General features: G+C 34.9%; 3 protein-coding genes across 3 annotated transcripts; 2 read left to right on the forward strand and 1 right to left on the reverse strand.

Moving 5' to 3' along the window:
* Positions 1–747: 747 nt before the first annotated feature.
* Positions 748–7,525, forward strand: LOC123309684. Its single transcript, XM_044892908.1, has 4 exons — positions 748–895; positions 4,898–4,987; positions 5,551–5,766; positions 7,229–7,525. Exons 2-4 carry the CDS (start codon positions 4,901–4,903, stop codon positions 7,310–7,312), a joined length of 387 nt encoding a protein of 128 aa, XP_044748843.1. The 5' UTR covers positions 748–895; positions 4,898–4,900; the 3' UTR covers positions 7,313–7,525.
* Positions 7,526–8,619: 1,094 nt separating this feature from the next.
* On the forward strand, positions 8,620–10,700 carry LOC123309765 (NADH dehydrogenase [ubiquinone] 1 alpha subcomplex subunit 10, mitochondrial). The gene is made up of 9 exons (XM_044893017.1): positions 8,620–8,679; positions 8,736–8,983; positions 9,040–9,290; positions 9,401–9,531; positions 9,592–9,802; positions 9,887–10,051; positions 10,257–10,371; positions 10,425–10,534; positions 10,595–10,700. Exons 2-9 carry the CDS (start codon positions 8,753–8,755, stop codon positions 10,602–10,604), a joined length of 1,224 nt encoding a protein of 407 aa, XP_044748952.1. The 5' UTR covers positions 8,620–8,679; positions 8,736–8,752; the 3' UTR covers positions 10,605–10,700.
* Positions 10,701–11,400: 700 nt separating this feature from the next.
* Positions 11,401–21,946, reverse strand: LOC123309761 (fatty acid synthase-like). The gene is made up of 9 exons (XM_044893009.1): positions 21,931–21,946; positions 19,573–19,907; positions 18,648–19,435; positions 17,702–18,329; positions 16,946–17,639; positions 16,256–16,511; positions 14,481–16,030; positions 13,971–14,244; positions 11,401–13,234 (listed from the first exon to the last, which is right to left on the reverse strand). Exons 2-9 carry the CDS (start codon positions 19,904–19,906, stop codon positions 11,615–11,617), a joined length of 6,144 nt encoding a protein of 2,047 aa, XP_044748944.1. The 5' UTR covers position 19,907; positions 21,931–21,946; the 3' UTR covers positions 11,401–11,614.
* Positions 21,947–22,232: the final 286 nt, after the last annotated feature.

Here is a 22,232-nt window from a genome sequence, read left to right on the forward strand (position 1 = left end):
CACAAACGGTTTCTCCGAATGAAATGAATTTCGGAATATAGTTTTTCATTTGTTTGATGAATCTTTTTGAAACAAAAGATATTACCCACGTCTTCCAGTTTTCTCATTATGTCCTTTACGACACCAAAAAGTCAAAGAACCCAACTCTTGAAACTATAAGTTGAACACTATCTAGTGAATATTTGAACCTTTTGAAAAATAAAAGTTTGCTCATATTTTCTGGTATTTTGTTTCGTTTTTAAGTAATTTAATATGAAAAATATCTGCAATATTCGGAAAATTGTGTACTTTGGCTGGATGCAACTCTGTTTAAAAGATCCACAGATGTATAGTGTCATAGATTTCGCTTTTTATTCTGAACAGAATTTTGTTTCTGCAGGGGTGGCATAGCTTTTTATGAAAACTTAAAATGGCTGTATCTATTTATCAAGGTCGAATCGGAAAAAATGGTATAGAAAAAAAGTGTTTCTTTTCACCTCAAGAATCTATAGTTAAAATACTTGTACGAGTCAAAGTCTCACCCTGTATAGGCTACTATACTACTACTGTAGTCCAGTGGTACTAAGCTATACTACCACGATTTTTCATGTATCAAAAATTCCCCATGTCTTTATTTATGATTCAGTGCAGACGTAAGATGTTATTTCAGCGTTTACCTAATGGAACAGATTACTTATATGACAATTATCAGGGCATATTTTGCCAATCGTGGACTTTCCCCATAATGTTTCACTATCTATACCAACGGTCAAAGCAGAAGAAGTTGGAAGGAGACTTTTACAGTGAGAGAACAGCATACCGAAACCTCTCTACCAGAAATAGTTGAGCTGTGATACCGTGCATATTTCCATAATTTCACCGCTATTCTGTCACACTAAGGTTTCGAAAAAAAAACGTGAGTAGAAATACCTGCAATAGCCAATAAGCGATCCAAAGTGTTTTGGAGGAAGTCTCGAATTTTGTCCTAATTTTATGGTTGCACTTGAACGTAGATCGCGTAATTGAGGTTCTGGTTATTTCCATATAATTATGCACTTCCAGGAAATGCTATAATTTCATTTAAAAAAAAATCGAAATTGGGTTGCAATTCTTCAAAAATAAATAATTGTATTTTATCTTCCAAATCGATAAAAATTTGCTTTTGAATTGGAATCGTAGTTTTTACATCTTTTCCATGTAGGTTTTTCCTAAAGTGTTCGAAATACGATGTATCTGTAGCAAAATCATCCGAATTTCAAATAATTAGTTCAATGTTTTCAGCCTATTTTTTTTCTCTGTTAGTTCATTGGTCCGTCACTGATCTCATAGGAGTGCTGAAGGAAAGATTTATCAGAATTGAATATACTCTATAAAACGAATTTCATCACAATGTGGCAATAATTATTCAAATTTCATCATTTTTGAATTAATTTGTTTGGTTTTGCATACATAAATTTTTCATCTCATTATTATTTCCAAATAGTCGAATAGAATTTTCTGGTATAACTACCGGTAGACTGTGACTACCAGTAGAAATTATGAATGAGGCTGCTTGATTCCAAAAAGTGAATATGATTTTTTGTAAGGTACAGATGACACTTTGCACCCTTTTCATGAATAAATATATTCATAGGTCCAAGTTGCAAATGTAATAAATGATATCTAAATGATGAATATGAGGTTACAAAAATTGTAATTTTCATAATTTACCAGAAATATTTCCTTCAGAGACAATTGAACTCATGGAATTGTTTTAAAAGGATGTGAACAGATATTTCTGTTTGGAAAAAGCTATAAGTACCTCACTACTAGTATATCACAGACATTCCAACTACAAAATGGTTCGGTGGACTTCATTTAAATGTTATGTCCTCAGATATACGGCATTCTGAAGATACGCTAACATCATCATTTCCTGCCCATTATCACCATGAAGAGTATACCTACTCTTATATATCACAAAAAAGCTTCTTAACTGCATCAGACGTTAACTTGGTGTTTTTTCTGTTTTTACTAGTTTCTGTTGATTTTCTTCTTGTCTTCGCAATTTCTTTTCAGTATATCTGCCTCATTAGCTGTTTTCTTCATCATCCTTTCAAGACTTGATTCCGGAAACAAATCTTGCTTACCTATACTAAGAATGCGTTCTCATTTTATTTCAGGATGCACTACACAACAACAAAAGAAAATTACGTATGTTAACTTAAAGAATAAAGAACAACATAGAGAGTAAAAAAACCTCAACAAATATTGATGAATATAACAATCGCCCACATCAAAGCATTCTTATAGAATTTTCTTCAATATTTTTTATATAGGTGTGAATATGATTGTTTTGATCTTCTGAGAAAATATAAACATTTTCCTCATATTTTTTAAACTACCTGACTATGGAGAAAAACTTTTTAAAGAATTCGAACTTCAACCTTGTTCGCACCTCCAATCTAGGAAGTTAGAAAGCATTCCTAGGATAATACTTGACAAATACGTTTTACTCCAGGACAGTTTATTTGCTATTACTAAAACAATCTTTTTGATGGAATGGTAGAGATGACCTTGGGTCATAATTTTTCTTCTTAAATTCTGATTGGGAAAAGGAAATGTGACGAAATGATAAACCTTTGGTTACTTTTAGTGTTTTTCTCTAGAGTCTGCTGTGAACAGATATAGTTTATTCAAATATAAATAATCAGCCAAAACCAAAAACAAGGGTAAAAGAATTCCTATGATCGCTGGATTACCTTACATGACCATGATCTACTTAGAACCCCATATGATCTCGATAATTTATTCATTCCTTTCAGAATATGATGAGGAAACTCCATAAAAATATATTAGGTAGGTATATGCAAATTCATCCAAAATTTGCAAGATACCACTTATAAACCAGCCATGCATATACAATTTTGCATATTTCGGTGAAAAAATTTGTGGCTAAAAGACCGTCAAGTAGAATTACATAAGCAGACAAGATAGGAAATATGTTTTCAAATAGAAGACCATATTACTAGATACAGGACGTAGTTGAATATCAGTATATTGTCACTTGAAGTTTTTCATTGAACAATAAAATGCGCTGTCTCATGAATTAGAAAGTCTTCTTATCCAAGAATTCTGCAGTACAAGAACAAGAAACTTGTTTACCGATGTAATAATCATCAGACAACAGAGGACAATAATTCCTTCATGACGATATGTCGACTCATGTAACACAAAGGATGGAGACGATTGGTCAACTAATTTATCATTCACTTTGCCGATTGTCATTTAATTAACATTCCCTAATTTCAATTAGAAATGGTCAGAATTGAAAATTGTATGAGGATGTATGGAAAACCCATCACTCACTCAACCCACTACTCTGGAGCAACATACCATTCAGTTTTTATACCATACCATGTAATCATGTGTGAAAAACTGATAGTGATAGTATTTTGTATGGGCTTTGGAAATCTTCCATTGAAAAAACTATCGAATATGAGCATTAAAAGTTATCACGGAAAAAACGTTTATAAAAATACATTCTGCTGGCTTTCGAAATCATATGATAAATAAACAATTTTCGACAATTTTTTTTTGTGAGATATCTACATTTCCTCTAGATATACTCAGAGAATTTTTCCCCATATTTTCTGAGTATTCTATCGATTCTGAATTCGAATAAATGAATGGAATGGTATTTTTATATTTATTTCCAAGTGATTTTATTCAAAATTCAAATTTACCCTGAGGATATTCAACATGTGTTATATAGTTCCTTCATTTCGCTTGATACATTTTATTCAGCTTATTTCGTGAACAATTACAATCCACTACACTCACGGGGAGAAAGGGTTTTTTTACTGAAGTTTTTCCCTAAGCTCTTGTATCATACACCAATTTGTATGGTACCCCGTTACGCTAACCTCTGCTAAAACTGTATCTCATACACATGCTATAATTATTGTTTGGTGTTCAAGATTGTAATGCTCTATATCAAAAGAATATATATATATATATATACATTTTATGAAATTTTTTTTCTTTTTATTGCTGCCAGAAATACACCCTGATTATGGTTGTTCAATAGACATACAATTATTACATTTTCAAATTGTTTGGCGTCAAACCCAAGTAGAGCTATATAGAGTATATCAGATGAAAAGGATTTAGAATTTTCAGGAGAATTATAAGATAAAATAAAAAAGTAGGTAGATTATGCACAGGCAATTTTTTTGTTACTCGAGATTACAACCTGTTAGGTACTGATGAGCGATTATTCTGAAATAATAAAACCGTTTTTCAGAAGTTGATTGAATTTTTCGAATAATTGCTTTTCTCACTGAAATTCTTCCAAGTTCCAGTATTATAAGGCTTAGATATTAATTATTGACCTGAAAGTGTACTTTTATTAATTGTCCAAGGTGAAATTTGATCAGTGTAAGAAAAACAATCTTATTTTCTGAACTAGTCTAACTGATCCTATGAAATTTGGAGTATACGATGTGATTATTTATAATTTAATAGGAACTTTTCACGGCATAACTTTAGCTCAACTAATTTTACGGAATTTAAAGAGTATATTTGCTTTTGCATTGCTAAGTAAATTAGCTTGATAGTTGATGAAACGTCAACCTGTTCTAGTCACGCTCATTTAATGAAATTTCTCTCGATTCGTAGTTGAAATATTGAAATTGAAATACAAGTTTTCACTTCAAAACTAATGTAAACGTAAAATTCAGAAAGTTTTCATGAACTCATTGTATACCTACACAGGAAACAATATGTAAAATGATACTTGAATCTAATCTTATTAATCAAAGTATCTAAATTCACGTAATCCAATTATGTTCGAGGGATCCTTTCATGGATTTTAACATTTGTTTGATCATTACATCAACTCATGCTCCTCATGTTGATTTTACTTTATTTTCTGCAGAATATGTCGAAGCCAATTGCAGTTCTTCTGATATGTGCTTTCACCGTGAGTGTTGTTTTAGCAAAACCAGCGGGTAATGAATTGGACAATGTGAGTACACAATTGAACATGCACTGATATTATCTCTTGAAGGTTACAGAATAATTGCATTTCATCTGAATTGCTATAACGTTTTTTTCCCCACCTTTGTTCGATTCAAAAACATGCCTTGATTTCTTTATAACATATAGGTAGATGAAAATAATGACTAAAACAACTAGTATTGTAGATACATCGATTGAATTTGGTGTACAAATCAGGTACTTTTCTTCCAATAGGTACTTGGATCTGACTGATCCATTTGAAGGTTGAAAATTAGAGAATAAAACTTAAAATAAATTGATTTTCCAAAAAATTTAAAACAGATAATCTATTACCATAATATAATTCAATACTCTCGGATATAACTCAAATCAATAACAAATTTGAATATTGGTAGTACATTTTTTGTTGGAGGTCGACTCAGGTCTTAAATTTTTTTTATACGGCAAAGTAAAATGGAGTTGCAAGAACAAAGGCATTCGCATGTCTCAGAGTATCACTTTCCCCACTAGTTAGAAATCAGTAGTTTCTTCAATTTCTAGTTTTTCTATTGTCTCTGTTTAAATTTTCAGGTCTCAGCCGATGACACATCGCTCAACGCAGTGGATAATTTGAAAAATCCAGAAAGCAACTCCGTGAGTCCCGATGCCAATCAAAATAGTGCTTCTGTGCAGATAACAGGAATTAGCACGGGGATTTTAGACTCACCACCTTCCAACAGTGACACGAATTTCAAACCACAGCGAGCTGGGACTATGTTCGCAAGATTCATCGATGATATTTTCAACGTAAGAAAGAAAATTTTTCCCATGAGACAAATTTCACTTTCAAGGTTCCCAAACTTTTACAGTTCACGACGCCACAAGTTTCAATTTTTCTCTTGGCGCCCTAGCTAAATGAAAAACATAGTGCATAATGATGCAACCAACGTTGACTATGGATAGATACGAGGATATATTGAAAAATTCTTAGCCTACTATAGAACCATACAAAATTTCAATGTCAAAATATTTCATTACTCAACATATTCTCCTCTTAATTGGATACATTTATTACAGCGAACCTTCAACGTCTCTAGACCTTTCAAAAAAAATGTTTCTTCTTGCTCTGCAATCCAGCTCTCCACAGCTTTTATTACCTCCTCGTTGGAAGAAAATTTACAACCTTTTAAACTTTTTTTCAGTTGAGGAAAGATGATCGTCGGATGGAGCCAAATCTAGTGAATAAGGGGGGTGTTCTAGTAATTCAAACCCTAAATCACGAATTTCTTACATGGCAATATGAGATTTGTTGTCCTGCAAAAACAAAACACCTTTGGATAGCTTTCCGCGTCTTTTCTCTTAAATTTTTTCCCGTAGAGTGTTCAGTAATGTCGAATATAGTAATCTCCGGTTATCGTTCTACCCTTATCAAAAATCAATCAGGATAACTCCATGGCAAACCCAAAAAACTGAAGCAAGAACTTTTCCTGCAGATTTTTGGACACGAAACTTCTTTGGTCTTAGAGAACCAGAGGGTCGCCATTCCATCGATTGTTTCTGGATCGTAGAAATGTACCCAAGTCTCATCAATAGTAACAATTTGGTTTAAGGAGTCTACATCGTTTTCAAATCGAGCACGCGATGCCTTGCACGATTTTGGCCAACATTCAAACATTAGGGGATCCATTTTGCAGCAATTTTTCTCATGTCCAAATTGACGTGAACTAGGTATATATTCAGTGCTTCAGATATCCGTTTTAGCCCAATTTCAGACTGACACTGAAACTGGCCTTTCCGATCGGTCATCATCTTCAATTTACCTCTTTTGAAGCTTGCAGTCCAATTTTTCACGGTCGCATACGAAGGACATTGATCATCAAGGGTATTAAGCATATCTTCGTAAATCTGCTTACCTCTTAACCCTTTTAAATACAGGTACTCGATGATGGCTCAATACTTCAATTTTTCGATTTTCACAATTTCGGCTTACATCTTCTTTCTTTCAATTTATTGCGTAACTCTGGTTTACTTTTTTGACCTCAAACTTCACACTGACACTTCTGATGAGTTATTGTTCGATGATATGATAACGCAATATTTTTTTATGCATGGAACTGGTCTAGGCTAACTAGACATCCTCGTACTCTCCTTCGATGACGAATGTGGATCCTTGCTAGTCCACTTTATATTGTACAATTTTGATAGCCATGTCGGCTTTATCTTCCTTTTATTGGATATTATTATTAATGTGTCTGATTTTCCTTTACAGATTCCCATCACTGTTCTACAATCGGTTGCAAAACTGATTACCAATCCGTTCAATACGAAGAGCCAGACTCCAGAAAACCATTGATTTTGTAGTTTTGATTGTTGTATAGTCCCTTCACAAATGTTTTATATATTTTTGATATTGTTATTTTCAAAGTATACGTGTAGATTAAGAGTTTCAAATTATATTGAATCGATATATAGTTGGTTAGTTCCAATTTTTGTATCATAGTTCACTCAGTAAAACTTCATTCTGTTATTCTCGTTTTAAATTCAATAAATAAAATTGGAAAATTAATTACCATTCCTTTGAATACATGTCCTCACGATGAACACCTCTCTTGACTGAACAAATCTCAAAACATATCGTAAACAGATATACAATAACCAAAACTATAAAAAATGGACGCAATGAAAATTATTCAAATGTTGGTAGTATGGTTAGTTAAAAGTCATTATTTTTTGGTGCGCATGTAAGAAGCACGATTTTTGTTAGTTTTCAGGTACCTATTAGTTTCTTGCGAAAATATATTGAAAATCCGAATCTGCTGTTGAAAAAAGATATAGTTATTTGCTTGAGTTTGCGAACAATCTGCCTACTTGAATCCATATTTGTTCGTTACCTATCGTAGGTATTATACACAGTTGATGAGTCAGCCAGAAAAAAATTTGCAAAAACGGCATTTCTCTACAAGATAGATAAAAAATTTCGCCATTGTATATGCAGGTTAGATCAGCAGTATAATGAACAAGAAATTCCTCATGTTGGTAACAAGATTCATGGCGTATGATCTTGAGAAATAACGAAGGCTAGCGATGAAAAATTCGTCCTCGAATGAAGGTTGCTGCTTTGGTTCTGAACATATTTCTTTCAGCTTGTGCCACACCAAAGCATATGTACTTATATCTACAATGAGAATGAGAATAGGTATATAAATGGGTAATAGCCAGAATTTTTCTTTGAGGGCCTTGGAAGCTCAATATATGCATGGGGGCCTTGTCCAACCTGACCCCTACGTGTCTGCGTCCATGACTACCAATTTTTTTGAACAACTTCTGTTTTTGCTCATGGACAAAGAATGCTTCTACTTATATATTAATCTAATTTCTATTGCGTGACAAAGTGGAAAAGCAAAAGCGTTATTATTCAAAGCATTGATCCATACACTTGTTTGGGCTCTTGTTTTCGGATATCATGTTGGAAGTGTAGGAAGAGGAAGGCAGGTATGTATCGTATAAAAATGACTATTTCAACATGAAACTGTGATAGGAGAAGTCTTCAGAATTGCTTTGAAAAGCATTGCAGTTCACAGTGGTTGTTGTACAAGGTTTCAAACAAAATGTAACAAAATCTGATGAAAGAAAAAGAAAAAGAATTGTCATTGTATTCGAACTATTCAAAGCTAGGTTATGTTGTAGTCGTTTGTGTCAAATTGTACAACAATAACTTTGGTAGCATATTCTGTTATATAATTAATTGAAAAATCTTGATTTTAATATATTTACAGAATTCATCTACGTTATCATGGCTAGCTTAGTTCGTATATCCCTTCGGAGTATAGCTAGCCCTCTAACAAACCAAACGGTTGGAAAACATGATATAAAAATTGTAAGAACTATCACCAGTAAACTTTTCAAAGTAGTAAGTCCTGACGATAAGCCCAAACCCAAACCATGGCCATATAAAGAAAAAAAGTATACTTTTTTGCATCAATTCCTGGATAAAACAACTTCGAGATTTGATGAAAACTCTAAAGTAAGCTTTACGCAACAAGATATCAAGGGAAACCATTCACAATAAAAATTTCTTAGGTTATTGTCGTAGAAGGTCCGATTGCTTCTGGTAAAAGTGCTTTCGCGAAACAACTGGCTGAAGATTTAGACATGCTTTATATGCCTGAAGCCAATCTTGATATGGTTTATATCAACGAGTATGGATTTGATTTCAAATCTCTTGATAATCAATTACCCGACGTGTGTAAAAGTTTTGATGTGAAGAATTTTCTCATGAATCCAAGGCATTCAATGGTTGCCCCTTTCCAAGTAGATCAATATTGCATTAAGTGAGTACTGGGAAAATGAATAAGTTGGCATAACATGACCACCTTTGTTTTAGAAAGTTGTAACGTACTATCCACTATTTCTAGTGCCTGTATTTTTATTTCTATTTCAGATTTAACCAATATATAGATGCTTTAGCCCATCTCTTCAGTACTGGTCAAGGTGTTGTTTTAGATCGATGTTGTTACTCTGATTTTGTTTTTGCTGAGGCTATGTATAGCCAAGGTTACATCTCTAAAGGAGGTGAGTTATGACAGTGGTTGTTAACAAAATGGTCCTAAAACATCTTTCCTATTATGATAGCATATAATGCCTACTATGAAGTGAGGGACAGATCTATAGATGAATTACTACGCCCACATCTTGTCATCTATCTGGATATTCCAGTGGCAAAAGTTCAAGAAAATATTCAAAGGAGGAATATACCTTCTGAAGTTAAATCTCCTGCATTGACCAAGGAATATCTCACAGCCTTAGAGAAATTCTACAAACAAAAATATTTGAAAGATATCAGGTGACAAAATTTAATATAAGAAACCTGAAATCTTGAATTTTTTTGTATTAATTCCCATTAACACAATATCAATTTTGATTCCAGCACTCATGCTGAGCTCTTAGTTTATGATTGGTCTGAGGGAGGAGATCCAGAGGTAGTGGTGGAGGATATTGAAAGAATTGATTTTGATTCTTACGATGAACAACAAACTCAAATGGGAGATTGGGTACACGAAAATGAAGAAGATTGGGCTTGCCTCAGAAGGAAGTGAGTCATTATTCAAAAAACAATTTCAGATTTCATAGAAAATGTTCAGAATTGTTTCTTTTGCTATGGCTTCTGAACATTAATTTTCACCACACTACTCAATTAAGATATACAGGTGGCTCCTTTTCCATGACAACTAAGAAAATTATCTCTGCTTTGTTGTGGCTATTCAAACTTTGAAATAAGGGAATCATTTTCATTTCAGGTATTGTAATCAGAAAGAGCAACTTATGGCCCTCACTAATGCACCCATGTACAATGTTCCAGAAATGTTGATGGGACCCGAAGAAGCTGATTTATGGGATAACATGTGGACTACTGTAATATATTAACATTTATATTTATCAGATTTCTTCTAAAATTTTTTTTACAGGCACCTGGTAATAAGTATGAACAAGGATTCAATACTGATATGGGAGATAAAAATATTCTATTTAAAACCAAGGGTAAATACCGCCAAACTCTACCTCTTAGAGAAAGAAGGTAAGATTGAACAAATCTTTTTCATATTTTATTCAGTGTTTAATTATAAATATTTTACAGGCCTTTCTGAAGTTGCTGGACAACAGACTTGGTATTATCAACAGTACACCATCAGATTTCGTAAAACACAATAAAATTTGGAAGTGTAAATAAATATTTAACAGTTTTCTTTTGAAATTATTATGTTATGAGATATTCCTGACTCTTAAACACTCATACTTTCCTACCCCATTATATGATGTTTTGTGGGTTTGAAACTGAACAAAAAAAGGAATCCATTTTTAATAAACTTTCACAAAATCCATGAAGTTGAAATTATAATCTGAAAAAATTTCAAACCAGATTGAAAATTTAATATTAATTCTAGTTGCAAAAATTGATACTAGATGGCGCATCGCAAAGTAATCTGAATAAAAGAAATTTCTCTATTCAAACATCTGAAATAAATATCGAGTTTTTCGTCAAGGATGAACTCTCATTATTACCGCTTTTATCTAGAAACTCATTTTTTTTAGAAGGAAGAAGGACATTCCCTCTTCCCTAATACGAAATATAATTCATTCGAAAAAGCTTTACACCTGATTAGCAAAAAGTTACTGAAAAGAGACCTGAAATTCCGGTAAATTTGAAAAAAATTGGAAACTACTCAACCGATTTTGACCAAAATCCCACCCTCTAGCCCCTACAGTGACTATATACTTGGGAGTATATAGTGACTGTACCAGCCCCTATACCAATCTACGCCTATGCCCATGTTGAAGCGAGCTCTTCTCGCTTTTGTAATAATTTGTAATCTATAGGTACCTCCACTATGAGGTGATTCAGAAAAATGGAATTTAAAACTAAAAGGAAATATACAAAATATATGCCTTCTGAAAATATCTATATGTTACAAAAGTTTTAGTCAACTATATTACATTTATTTTGCAAGAGACACATTAAGTACTGACATTTTCCAATTCAAGATCTCATTACATTTCAATTAATCAAAAAGATTATTTGATGGAGTAGTAGAGTGAAGTAGTAAATATGCTATTAATTGATCCACAATCATCAATCTATATTCTCTTTCAAGCATTTTCATCCTCGGTGTTTTCTTTTAACATCTATTTCTTTGATTTCCTTCATAGTCATATTTCTGAGCTCTTTAATACTGATATCGATTTCATGTTCTCTCAAAAGAAATTGCTTGATTTCGAATCCCATGAGAGAGTCCATTCCTAAATCTATCAATGTTGTTCCATCATCGATCTTACTCGAATTGTTTATCCCAAAAATTTTCAAGAGAGCACCAGTCAAGGAGTCACCTATTTCAATGTCTTGGTCCCTTTTATGAACAACGTAACTTGTTATAATTCCCGATGACTTCAGTAGTACCTGCTTTATCACTTCCTGATAAGAAAGTACGGGTTGTGCCTTGAAATAACCAAGTTCTTGTTTTTCGTTTGTTCTCGCGAAATACCCAACATCACCAATGGGCCCCCACTGGATAGCGATGCCAGGAAGTCCATCCTCGTTTCTTTTTTCGATGATTCTCTCCATGGACGAATTCGCGAAGCCATAATTTGTTTGGCCCAGGTTTCCCTTGCCACATGTTATGGACGAGTAAACCACGAAATGATCTAAATTTGGACATAAAGTTCGTGATAATTCATCCAGGTTTCGTGTTATTTCGGCTTTGGGACGGAAGACATCTCTGAAATATTCCACTGTTTGGTTCTCGAGAATCGCATCTCTGTTGACCATAGCCAAATTGAAGATACCACCGATTGGCGCTTTACTCAAGGCTTCTCTCAACAGTTTGTCGGCGTTGCTGAAAATCGAAGTATCGTAGTGGTTCAAGTGAACATCACAACCCCATGTATTCATGGTTTGAATTACATAGTTTCGGTAGCCGTTAGCTGGCGGAGTTCTGGTGTTAAGAATGACGTGTTTCCCTCCGGATGAACATATAATCTTCATTAATTCTAAGCCCAGACCCCCTAAACCTCCAATTATAATATATGATTTGTTGGGATTGAAATGAACCTTTGCCAACGCACGCATTTTCCTTGGCAGAGGAAGAGTAGTATTGCTTTCCTCTTCGTCCCTGATTTTCAAAATAATCTTTCCACAATGCGAATCTGATTGAAAATGCTTCAAAGCACTCTCAATTTCTTCCACCCCAAATACTTCTCTATGCGGAATTGGTTTGATATCATTCTCAATTCCGTTTTTAAGAAAATCCAAGACGTAATCGAGAAAACTCTTTGGTTCCTTCATCAAATACTCGTCGATTGAAATCGCATGCAAACTGACGCTTCTTGTGAAAAGGTCCGTTTGAACTCTGGTGTTATTCAGGAATTCTGTTTTTCCAATTTCGATGAAATGCCCGTTGGAGGCAACGCATCTGAGGGACGCCTTGAAAAGATCACCCGTTAGAGAGTTGAGCACATAATCTACCCCTCTACCATTAGTTTCCCTTTTTATCATAATCTCGAAGTTGCTGTCCCTAGAATTGAAAATGTGTTTTTCTTGAAGTTGCGGAAAAACTTTCAGTAGAATTTTTTTCTTCTCATCACTTCCTACGGTTGCAAAAATTGTACAACCTGCAGCCAGTGCCAATTGAATTGCTGCCATTCCTACTCCGCCAGAGGCCGAATGAATGAGAATGGATCTTCCTTTTTGTAGCTTGGTTTTGTAGCGGAAGGCACAGAAAAGCTGAAAAGAGGTAAAATATTGGAATTGATGGAAATACGAAGAAAGAAGTACTATAATTTTATGGATAATCCATTTGTTCTTTAACTGGATCCATAGGTATCATAAGATGAAGTAAGTATAATTCAAGCTCTCAGAGGCCAGAATTGACCTTTTACAGGTCCATCCCCAGCCATCAGGGGACACGTTATCGGAAAAAAGAAATAAAATCCCAAAGAACTCCATACTTCACCATGTTGCGAATTTACGGATGCTCTACAAAGTTGAGGAAGTTCAGAAATTTCGTGACTTTTTCAGAAATTGACCATTCTTGTCCACCAAATGTTCATTTATGGGAAATCAAATGTTTACTCTTCATAACTGGAAGGCTTTTGCTCCTGGTTTGATGAATTGTTCAGGTTCAGGCAAATTATTGCTTTTGCTCTTCTAAAATTTTTGGATCAGATATTGTTTGTGGTTTTATGATCAACACTCATTCAAAATCTGAAAATTTGTTTTGCAACAATGCCTTGACGTAAGATCAGTGCGGATGAATCCAATGGAAACTTCTGAAACAGTCTCACAATTTCTGAATTTCCTTGACTTAGGTTTTCCAGAAGAGAGAACATATTTGAATTCAATATCCTTAACATTAGACGAGCAATTTATCTTCAAATCAACTTGGTGAGGATCGCCTGGTATATTTTAATACGGGGCTGCCCATAATGAACCCAAAATTTTTCATTCGAAAACAACTTACTGTAATATAAACTAGTGGAACAGATGCAGCTTCCTCCATACTCCAGGAATCTGGGATCTTTATGGGTGGATAATCTGGCACCAATGTCGTGCCAAAAGCCTGGTTATTGGTAACTCCAAAAACACGTTGGCCATCTGAAGTTCTTCCGGAATATTCATATCCGATTTGAGTTGTATTGCGATCGTCACCGGGAATATTCAACATGCCATTAGCAACAAGAACATCTTTGAAGTTCACACCAGCGTAGTAAACGTATATTAAATTTTTAGGGTCACTGAAAAAAAATCACAACTTTGACTACCCAAATCTTAACTTTTCTTCCGTATTTCTTTACTTTTTCAAGTATACGAAATTGAAACTACATATTGAAAAAAATATCAGTTTACAATCATTATGATCTCTACCTAAATGCCTGTACATAAAAAAGTATTTCGCTATTCAGTTGCAGAGCAGTTCGAAACTGAATGCAAATAATCTTGATGAAATTTTTAAAACTACTCACGTACTCACCTAAAGTGAGAACAGTTCTCGACCATTTTGATTTTGGACAAATTTCCTGGAACTGTCGATACAGCGTTGCAGTGCTCAGTGTCTACGGATTCTACCTTCTCGTACTCCAAAAATCTGTAAGATCCCCACACGGAATTCTTGAAAATATTCACACATAAATCCTTCTCTAATTGCTGTCTGAAGAAACTGGATTCTAAGGAGAATTTCTCAGGAATTGCGCCGGGTATAAAAACACACCTTACTGCATTTCCTCCATCTTCATACCTCATACAAGTATACAAACCGAGCACTCCACTGGTCTCTTCATTTTCGCTCACCAGGTATATTCGGGTTCCAACATTTTTTATCATTGATTCCTTCAATGTGTTGACCCAATCGAATGTCTTCGTTGTTATTCTTATAATTTCAACATCTCTTGGTATTTCTTGTTTTAACCTTATCAAAACGTAAGCTCCAAGTACAGTAGTAAAGGTGCTCACAATGACGTAATCAGTTTTTTCGAAGATATCATACGACGATTTCCTGAGCAGAATGAAACATTTTTGATTTTCCCTTAGCGAAGCCAATATTTCCTCATCAATTTGACTGTGTAATATCACCAAATTATACCTATTCATTTCTTTGGAATTCAACTGTTCATGTTTTATATCATGAACTATTTTGGCGATGATATCTTCGCTCAATACTTCTTTGAGTTTTTCAGAAAGAAGAGAATCAGTGTTTGAATTACTAGGTTCATTACTGTCCACACCATTTTGGTTGTTATTTTCCCCAACCTCTAGAATCTGTATGGCTGTAATATTGTTGGAATTCTCCAACACAATTTGTAACACTGTATGGACACAGTCGTGAAATGATATATTTTCGGGAATGTCGTAAGGAATGAATCGATGGGTTTGTAATATTGGTTTAACCAGCGATTTCCTCTTTGAAATCTCTATCAATTTAAGATCCCTTATTTCCATTTTGCCGCACTGTATAATATTTGCGATTTTATCATGCTTTATCGGGATTTCGTTGTTATTTTGCGCTGCTATTTTCAGGTGAGCCTGTGGATCGATTAAAATCATTCCAATAGATTCAGGCAAGTAATCTTCTTTCCTTAAATTAGTGACACCAGTGAAATGGATGGCTGCATCCAAGAAAGCTGTCCAAGTCTCGTGCCATTTAAGTCTTCCTGTAGACCCTCTCGTCTCTATGATCCCTTGAAATTTATTCTTATATTGATATCCTGATAGTTTGAGTAGGAAGTAAACGTCTTCGGTATTCATCACACAGTTTTCAGGTAGTTGACCGTAAGTTAGATGTTCTTCAGATAGTTGCGTGAAGAGTTTGTCAGTATCAGGAGGACTTTTTATGGAACCAGTACAAACTATTGCTCCACCCTCTAGAATTTCGAAATCCCCATTGGTCAAGATATTAACGTTGAAAATTACATTTCCATCTTTTGGCAGCATGGTAGCTCTTCTGATTTTCATGTTTTCAATGACGATAGGGACCTCGTTGAGAGGCTTGCGTTTCAAATGTGAAAATATTTCCCAAACGATGTTCTGGAAGAAACAAGTTTAGGAAAATGTTCACTGGAGAAATTATCGATTTTTGAAACAGTACATTTTATAGATTTGACATTGTCCGATAGATACTTCACAAGTTATCAATCACTAATCTCATTAACTTGAAAATTAATGGATTTCTTGCTCCCAAACCTTATTTATAAGAATAACAAATAAAAGAGGCAAGCATCTTTGAAATTTCATTAATTGATTCAATCTTACCGCATATCCCATAACTGGATAAATGAGCTTGTCATTTATTACGTGGCCTTCCAAATAGCTCATTGAGGGGTTTCTTATATCTACAACTATACTTTCGCCGAAAGCCTTTTCCGGAGAATAGTAGGGTACTTTACATGTCATGGTTCGCTCCCACTGTATTAAAGGAGCTAAGGATGGAGTTCCTCTGCTAACTGGAAAAACTTTCTCGCCTCCATACAACTTTAGGATGTTTGGATGTAAACCAGCCAGATATAATCTGAAATGATATATTTGGTGGTAAAATATACGAGATGGCGGCGTTTCATTCCCCTAATTACAATGCGATTCCATTAAATTTTAAGTACGGCTCTGGAGAGTCAGTCATTCGTCATTCCTTCCAATGGTTCAGTACATTCGGGACTACATGAATAATTTTTGAGCTCATTTAAAGGCTTGGTGACTAGTGAAAAGGAGATAAAGAAAAAAACAGTGTAGAAGGGTTTTGGAATCTCTAACTGCAAACGTCTTACAAGCGTTATTGTTTTTTGCAATGAAATATCCATGTTTTGAAGTAGCTTCAAAATATGTTAATTTTTTTATTAGAGCTTAGCACACATTGCAAATAACCTTTGCTGTGAAGTAGGTGACCTTTAATATTGTGGGAAATGAAGCAATATGAATATGATTTATATTGAAGAAGAAGAGGAATACCTTCCTATAGAGGAGAGCAGATGATGATGATTATCTTCCGAAGAATCTGACGAAAGAGATAGAACTTTCGCTTCTTGCCCTAAGTTTCTTCGGATGATGGTCTGTAGTAAACCTTTTGGGGATATCTCAATAACTAGGGCATCCTCAGGGATAGATTTCATGGCGGAGGAAAAGTATACTGGACCCACTAGATTTCTTCTGTAATACTCAGGACAATGTAAAACCCCAACTGGTTCATCCGACAGTGCTTCTACGTCATTCATTATTCCTTCCTCACATTTTTTGGAAATGCTCTCATTTTCACTCGATGAGATCCATTTTCTCGATGCAATTTTATTTTCAGGAATTATACTCTTCAAGAGTTTCAACAAGTAATCTCCAGCATCCGAGATGTACTCACTGTGATAAGCTTTATTGGCACCTTCAATTATTTCCGCAAATTTATTCATCTTCTTCAATTCCTTTACGTATTCTGTGATTGAGTTCCTTGGACCAGAAATAGTAAAATTATCCAGTGAATTGTAACAAGCTATACTGAGATCAGGGGGTATAGTTTCTGTCAGCTCTTCTAAAGTCAAACCGATCACAGCCAAAGTCCCATCAATAGATGATGTTTTCTCAAGGGCAACTCCTCTTGCGTGTGCTATCAATATTGCTTGTTCCTTGGTTATCAAGCCATCACAGTATGCACAACCTGAAAAAACAACGTATTGCATTGGATGTGAGTCAATATCACTTTTTTAAGTGAACACTCACAAATTTCTCCTATAGAATGACCTATCATACCATCAGGAGAGATGCCAAGATATTTCAATATGTCTGTCAAACATATCGACATGGCAACAATGGATACGAAGCAATTTGTAACATTTTTGAATACTTCAGCATCACCTTCAGTCGCAATATTTATGAGATCAATTTTGTACGGCCGTAAAGGTTTCGCACATTCCTCCATCGATTTTTTGAACAAATCGAACGACATCAAATCCCTACACATATGCGGCCATTGCGATCCAATTCCCGAATAGACAAACCAAATTTTTCTGTTCTCCTTCTCGACTATTCCAACTTCTTCCGTTATATTCCCATCCTTGAAGATTAAGTATGCCCTATTTTTATAGGAGCGTAGTGGCTTGTAGAATATGTGATTGAGAAACATGATTTTTTCTAAATTTCTGGGTTCATTCTTGACGAAATCCATGAAGTTTTTGAGACCTTGGTCGTTTCTCCCTGAGAGTACTAGAAGTCTGTACTTCATCTTCGAATAATAAGACACTTTCTCTTTGTTATTTGCTTCTAGTATGACATGCGCATTCGTGCCGCCTAGTCCGAAGGAGTTAACACCAATCAATCCATTTTTCCACGTTGTTTGCTCAGTTACAGCCTGTAAAAGAAGGTTATTGATTGGGATTGATATTTAACTAGAAAATGAACTACACGATTTTCACTCGAAGGATATACAAGCTGTAAGGTTGCAGCTCTTCAAGGGCGTCGTCATTTTCCTAGGATATTGAAAGAGGCATCTATAAAACGTATCTACCTCTTCTGGTTAATATTCTCTAGAACTTAATTGAGATATTTAGTTGTCCCACTAAGGATGGTTTTCACAATCCAGAAACACCTACACAATTCAGAATCATCGTCAACGTTTTTTTCTATAAAAGAATAGAATCCAAGAAAAGTTTCATTTGGGGTACTATACCTTCAGTTTTCCTTCATGGAAAGCGGTAAATTCATCTCCTATTTTGTTCAAATGCAGCATGCGCGGTATAATTCCAGATTCCATTGTGAGTACGACTTTTATTACGGAAGTCAGCCCTGAAGACATTTCAGTATGCCCAATATTCGTCTTCACAGAACCTATCAGAAGTGGTTCCTCCCGGCCAACACAAATAGATGCAGCTAAAGCTTCTGTTTCTTGTACATCTCCAACCGGCGTTCCAGTTCCATGGGCTTCAATATAGGTGATATCTTGTGGTTTGATATTGAATTCCTTCATAACTTCTGTGAAAAGAACCGTTTGCATTTCTGGAGACGGTTTCGTGACGCCATCCACCTTGTAGCCATCAGTGTTGGTACCACAACCCTTAACTGTAGCGTACACTCTTCTCGCGTCTTTCCTTTTCTGTAAAAACGTAACTACAACAGACTCCGACTTGACGAAGCCATCCCTATTTTCGTCAAGAAACTTGCATTTTCCTGAAGGACTGAGGATGTTCATTGACTGGTATTCTAGATTATCGAAAGGATCAAGGGTGATAGTGGCACCACATACAATGGCAGAGTCATATTCACCAGCCTTAATGGCACGGAAGGCCTGACAGAAAGCGTAGAGGCTGCTTGAACACGCTGTATCTATTGGATAGCTGGGTCCTCTGAGGTCAAATATGAACGAAATCATACCTGTTGTCATGGCTGGAGATCGGCCCATTCTTTCAAAGTTTACTTTGTTGTCGAAGAGTTCTTCATTACCTCTTGGGGTAGTGAGACCTGAAATAATCATTTGAATCATCGACACAATCGAATAATCCAGATAAAAATGCACCACATGCAACCTTATGGACAAACTCCATAGTCTCTAATCCTTATTCTTTAATCATTCAACCTTAAAAGAAATGTGAATTTACCAACGAGTACAGCTGTTTTTGAACCCCTCATATCCAAGGGGTTGAAGCCGGCATCAATGAAAGCCTCGAATGTCAATTCTAACAGGATTCTAGTCCTTGGATCTAACCCGTCCACCTGACGAGGCGATATACCGAAGAATTCCGAGTCAAAGTGTTCTATGTCCTTCATGACCCCTCCGCGATTGTTCATGTTGAAGAAATTTTTGGTCCATCGACCATGATCCTCCGATACCAAGTCTACTCCATCGAGCAAAGCCTTTTGCAACTCCTCCACGTTGTCGCAACCTGGGAATCGGCCGGCCATGCCAGATATGACAATTGAATCTGGATCCATACTGAAATATTCATTGCATCAAATTTCGTTATAGCTGAAAATAATTTTTGAATACTGCTTTATTCTGAATACGTACCCAAAAATGGGCTCAAGTTTTGTATATCCTGGTATACAGGACATACTGGTATATTGACTTATTTTTCAGCACCCTAGACTTTCTTGGTCATGGTGAAAACTGGAGGTCACAACACTTTTTTGAATATGGGGATGTGGACGTTTTTTCCGCAAAAATCTTCAACACTTTCAATTCTTCCATTATGTAGTAATATAACACTATTTTCTGTTCGTTTCTAAATTGTTCAGGGTTTATTTAGATAACCCTCCTCATTTTTTTACGTTGAATCATCTGAAATAATAAAAAATTTTGGTTTCAAATGAAAATCTTGAGTTTCGATGAAATTTATCATCTTATAAACACCCTATATATTTTCGGTCAAAAACGCCAATAGTGTGTTACAATAATACATAATGGCAGAATTGTAAATGCTGAAGATTTCTTCGAAAATGACGTAACATATAAAAATCCGAATAACTCATTAGCAATACTTTTTAGTAATACCTCAAGAATCTCCATTCAAATACGGCATTCACTAGTTCCTAATTTAATCTTTCAATTTCTTACGTGAAGCCTTGATTTTTTTTTGAATTGAAGATAAAGGAGGTCTTGATGTCACCCCGTTCCTTTTTTTCCAATTTAGTTGTTTTTTATGAGAAAAAAAAAATTGAACTTTAGTGTCAATAAAACTTGTTCTTACAATTTTTTCGACGATTTTTCGAAAGGGGTGACATCGGCGATTCAATTCTTTATACAGGGTATTCCTAAATTGAACGTACAAACGAAAAGTGGAGATTCCTTAAGTGAGTTTAAGAAAAAAAAGGCCCATAAACAAGGGGGCGCAAACGTTTCGTTTTCGAGATACAGAGTGTCGAAGTTTGAATTTTTTTCAAGTTTTTTTCTCATAGTAATACATTTTTTGTGTTGATTATACGAGTTTATCGAATCTTTATGAATCATCGCTACAGATCAGGAAAATTTCCATAAAAACTGACACTGAATTCATTCACCACAGCTTACAAAGTGGCCTTCCCATCATAATTTGGATTTTCACGAAATCGTTGGTAGATACGACAAAACTACAAGAGACCGAAAAGTTTAGTATAAAAACAAAGCCTCTTTTTACATTTTTGCAAATTAACAGTTGCTCACCGAAAAAAAAGTTCTGCAGAAGAACAGGTGGCAGTGTTCCAGAAAAAATATCACCCTGTAGATCTTCTATCGAAATTGCCATGTCACGTGGTGGGAACTCTAAAATGTAATATCTATGCAAAATTTCAGTTGAATATCTTGTGAAGTGTAGATACTATGAGAAAAAAACTTGAAAAAAATTCAAACTTCAACACTCTGTATCTCGAAAACGAAACGTTTGCGACCCCATGTTTATGGGACTTTTTTTTCTTAAACTCACTCAAGGAATCTCCCATTTTCGTTTGTACGTTCAATTCAGGAACACCCTGTATATTGCAAAGATTTTGATAGCGATACATTCCAAAATTACGCTGAAATTCAGGAATACCTGAAAATTATTCAATATTCCTAATATTACCTCTCACGTGGTAATTTCTACTTTTCAACTGATTCAGTTCAGGCTATTGCTCAAAGATGTGACACATTTTCGTATTTGTGGTAACATCCGTAAAGCAATCAATGTCGATCATCTTTATCTCGAATCGTATTTACTACATTCCCTTAAGGAATGGAATATCGGAATATGTGCTGTTGAAATTGCCATTTTATCATCTATTTAACGATGCAAAGATATACGGAGTGTGTGAAAATATTTCAGGGAGAATGTTCATAGGCGGAAACAAAAACATGCAAATTTTTCGCGAAAAATTGTGATTAGTTTTTATCCACCGTGGGGTACCCAGTATATGTTGCATTTTAACTAATTACTTTTCGATGTATTGTGACAATTTCAAGCTGCAGTAATTGAACTCACTTACTAAAATTGAATCTTACCTACACTCTGATCAACCACCAACGGTCTGATGTAACAAATTTACAGTGAGACTAATTCAAACTGCTTTTATGAAGATTGGGTTTCAATACCCCATTTTCTAGCTTATTTCCATCACCAAATATGTATGAAATAGTTTCCTAATCGTGTATTATTGTTCCTCAAATTATTGACAATTAATTACACCGTTCCTAACAGAAACTAACGAAGTATCGAACCATAAAAACTTTTTATGAATATTACACTTCTCAAATTGATACCTTTATGGTGGAACCGTTTGATGAAAAGATGAGAATATTTCGCTTCAT

The sequence above is a fragment of the Coccinella septempunctata genome, chromosome 3, assembly GCF_907165205.1.
Source record: "Coccinella septempunctata chromosome 3, icCocSept1.1, whole genome shotgun sequence".
NCBI lineage: Eukaryota > Metazoa > Arthropoda > Insecta > Coleoptera > Coccinellidae > Coccinella > Coccinella septempunctata.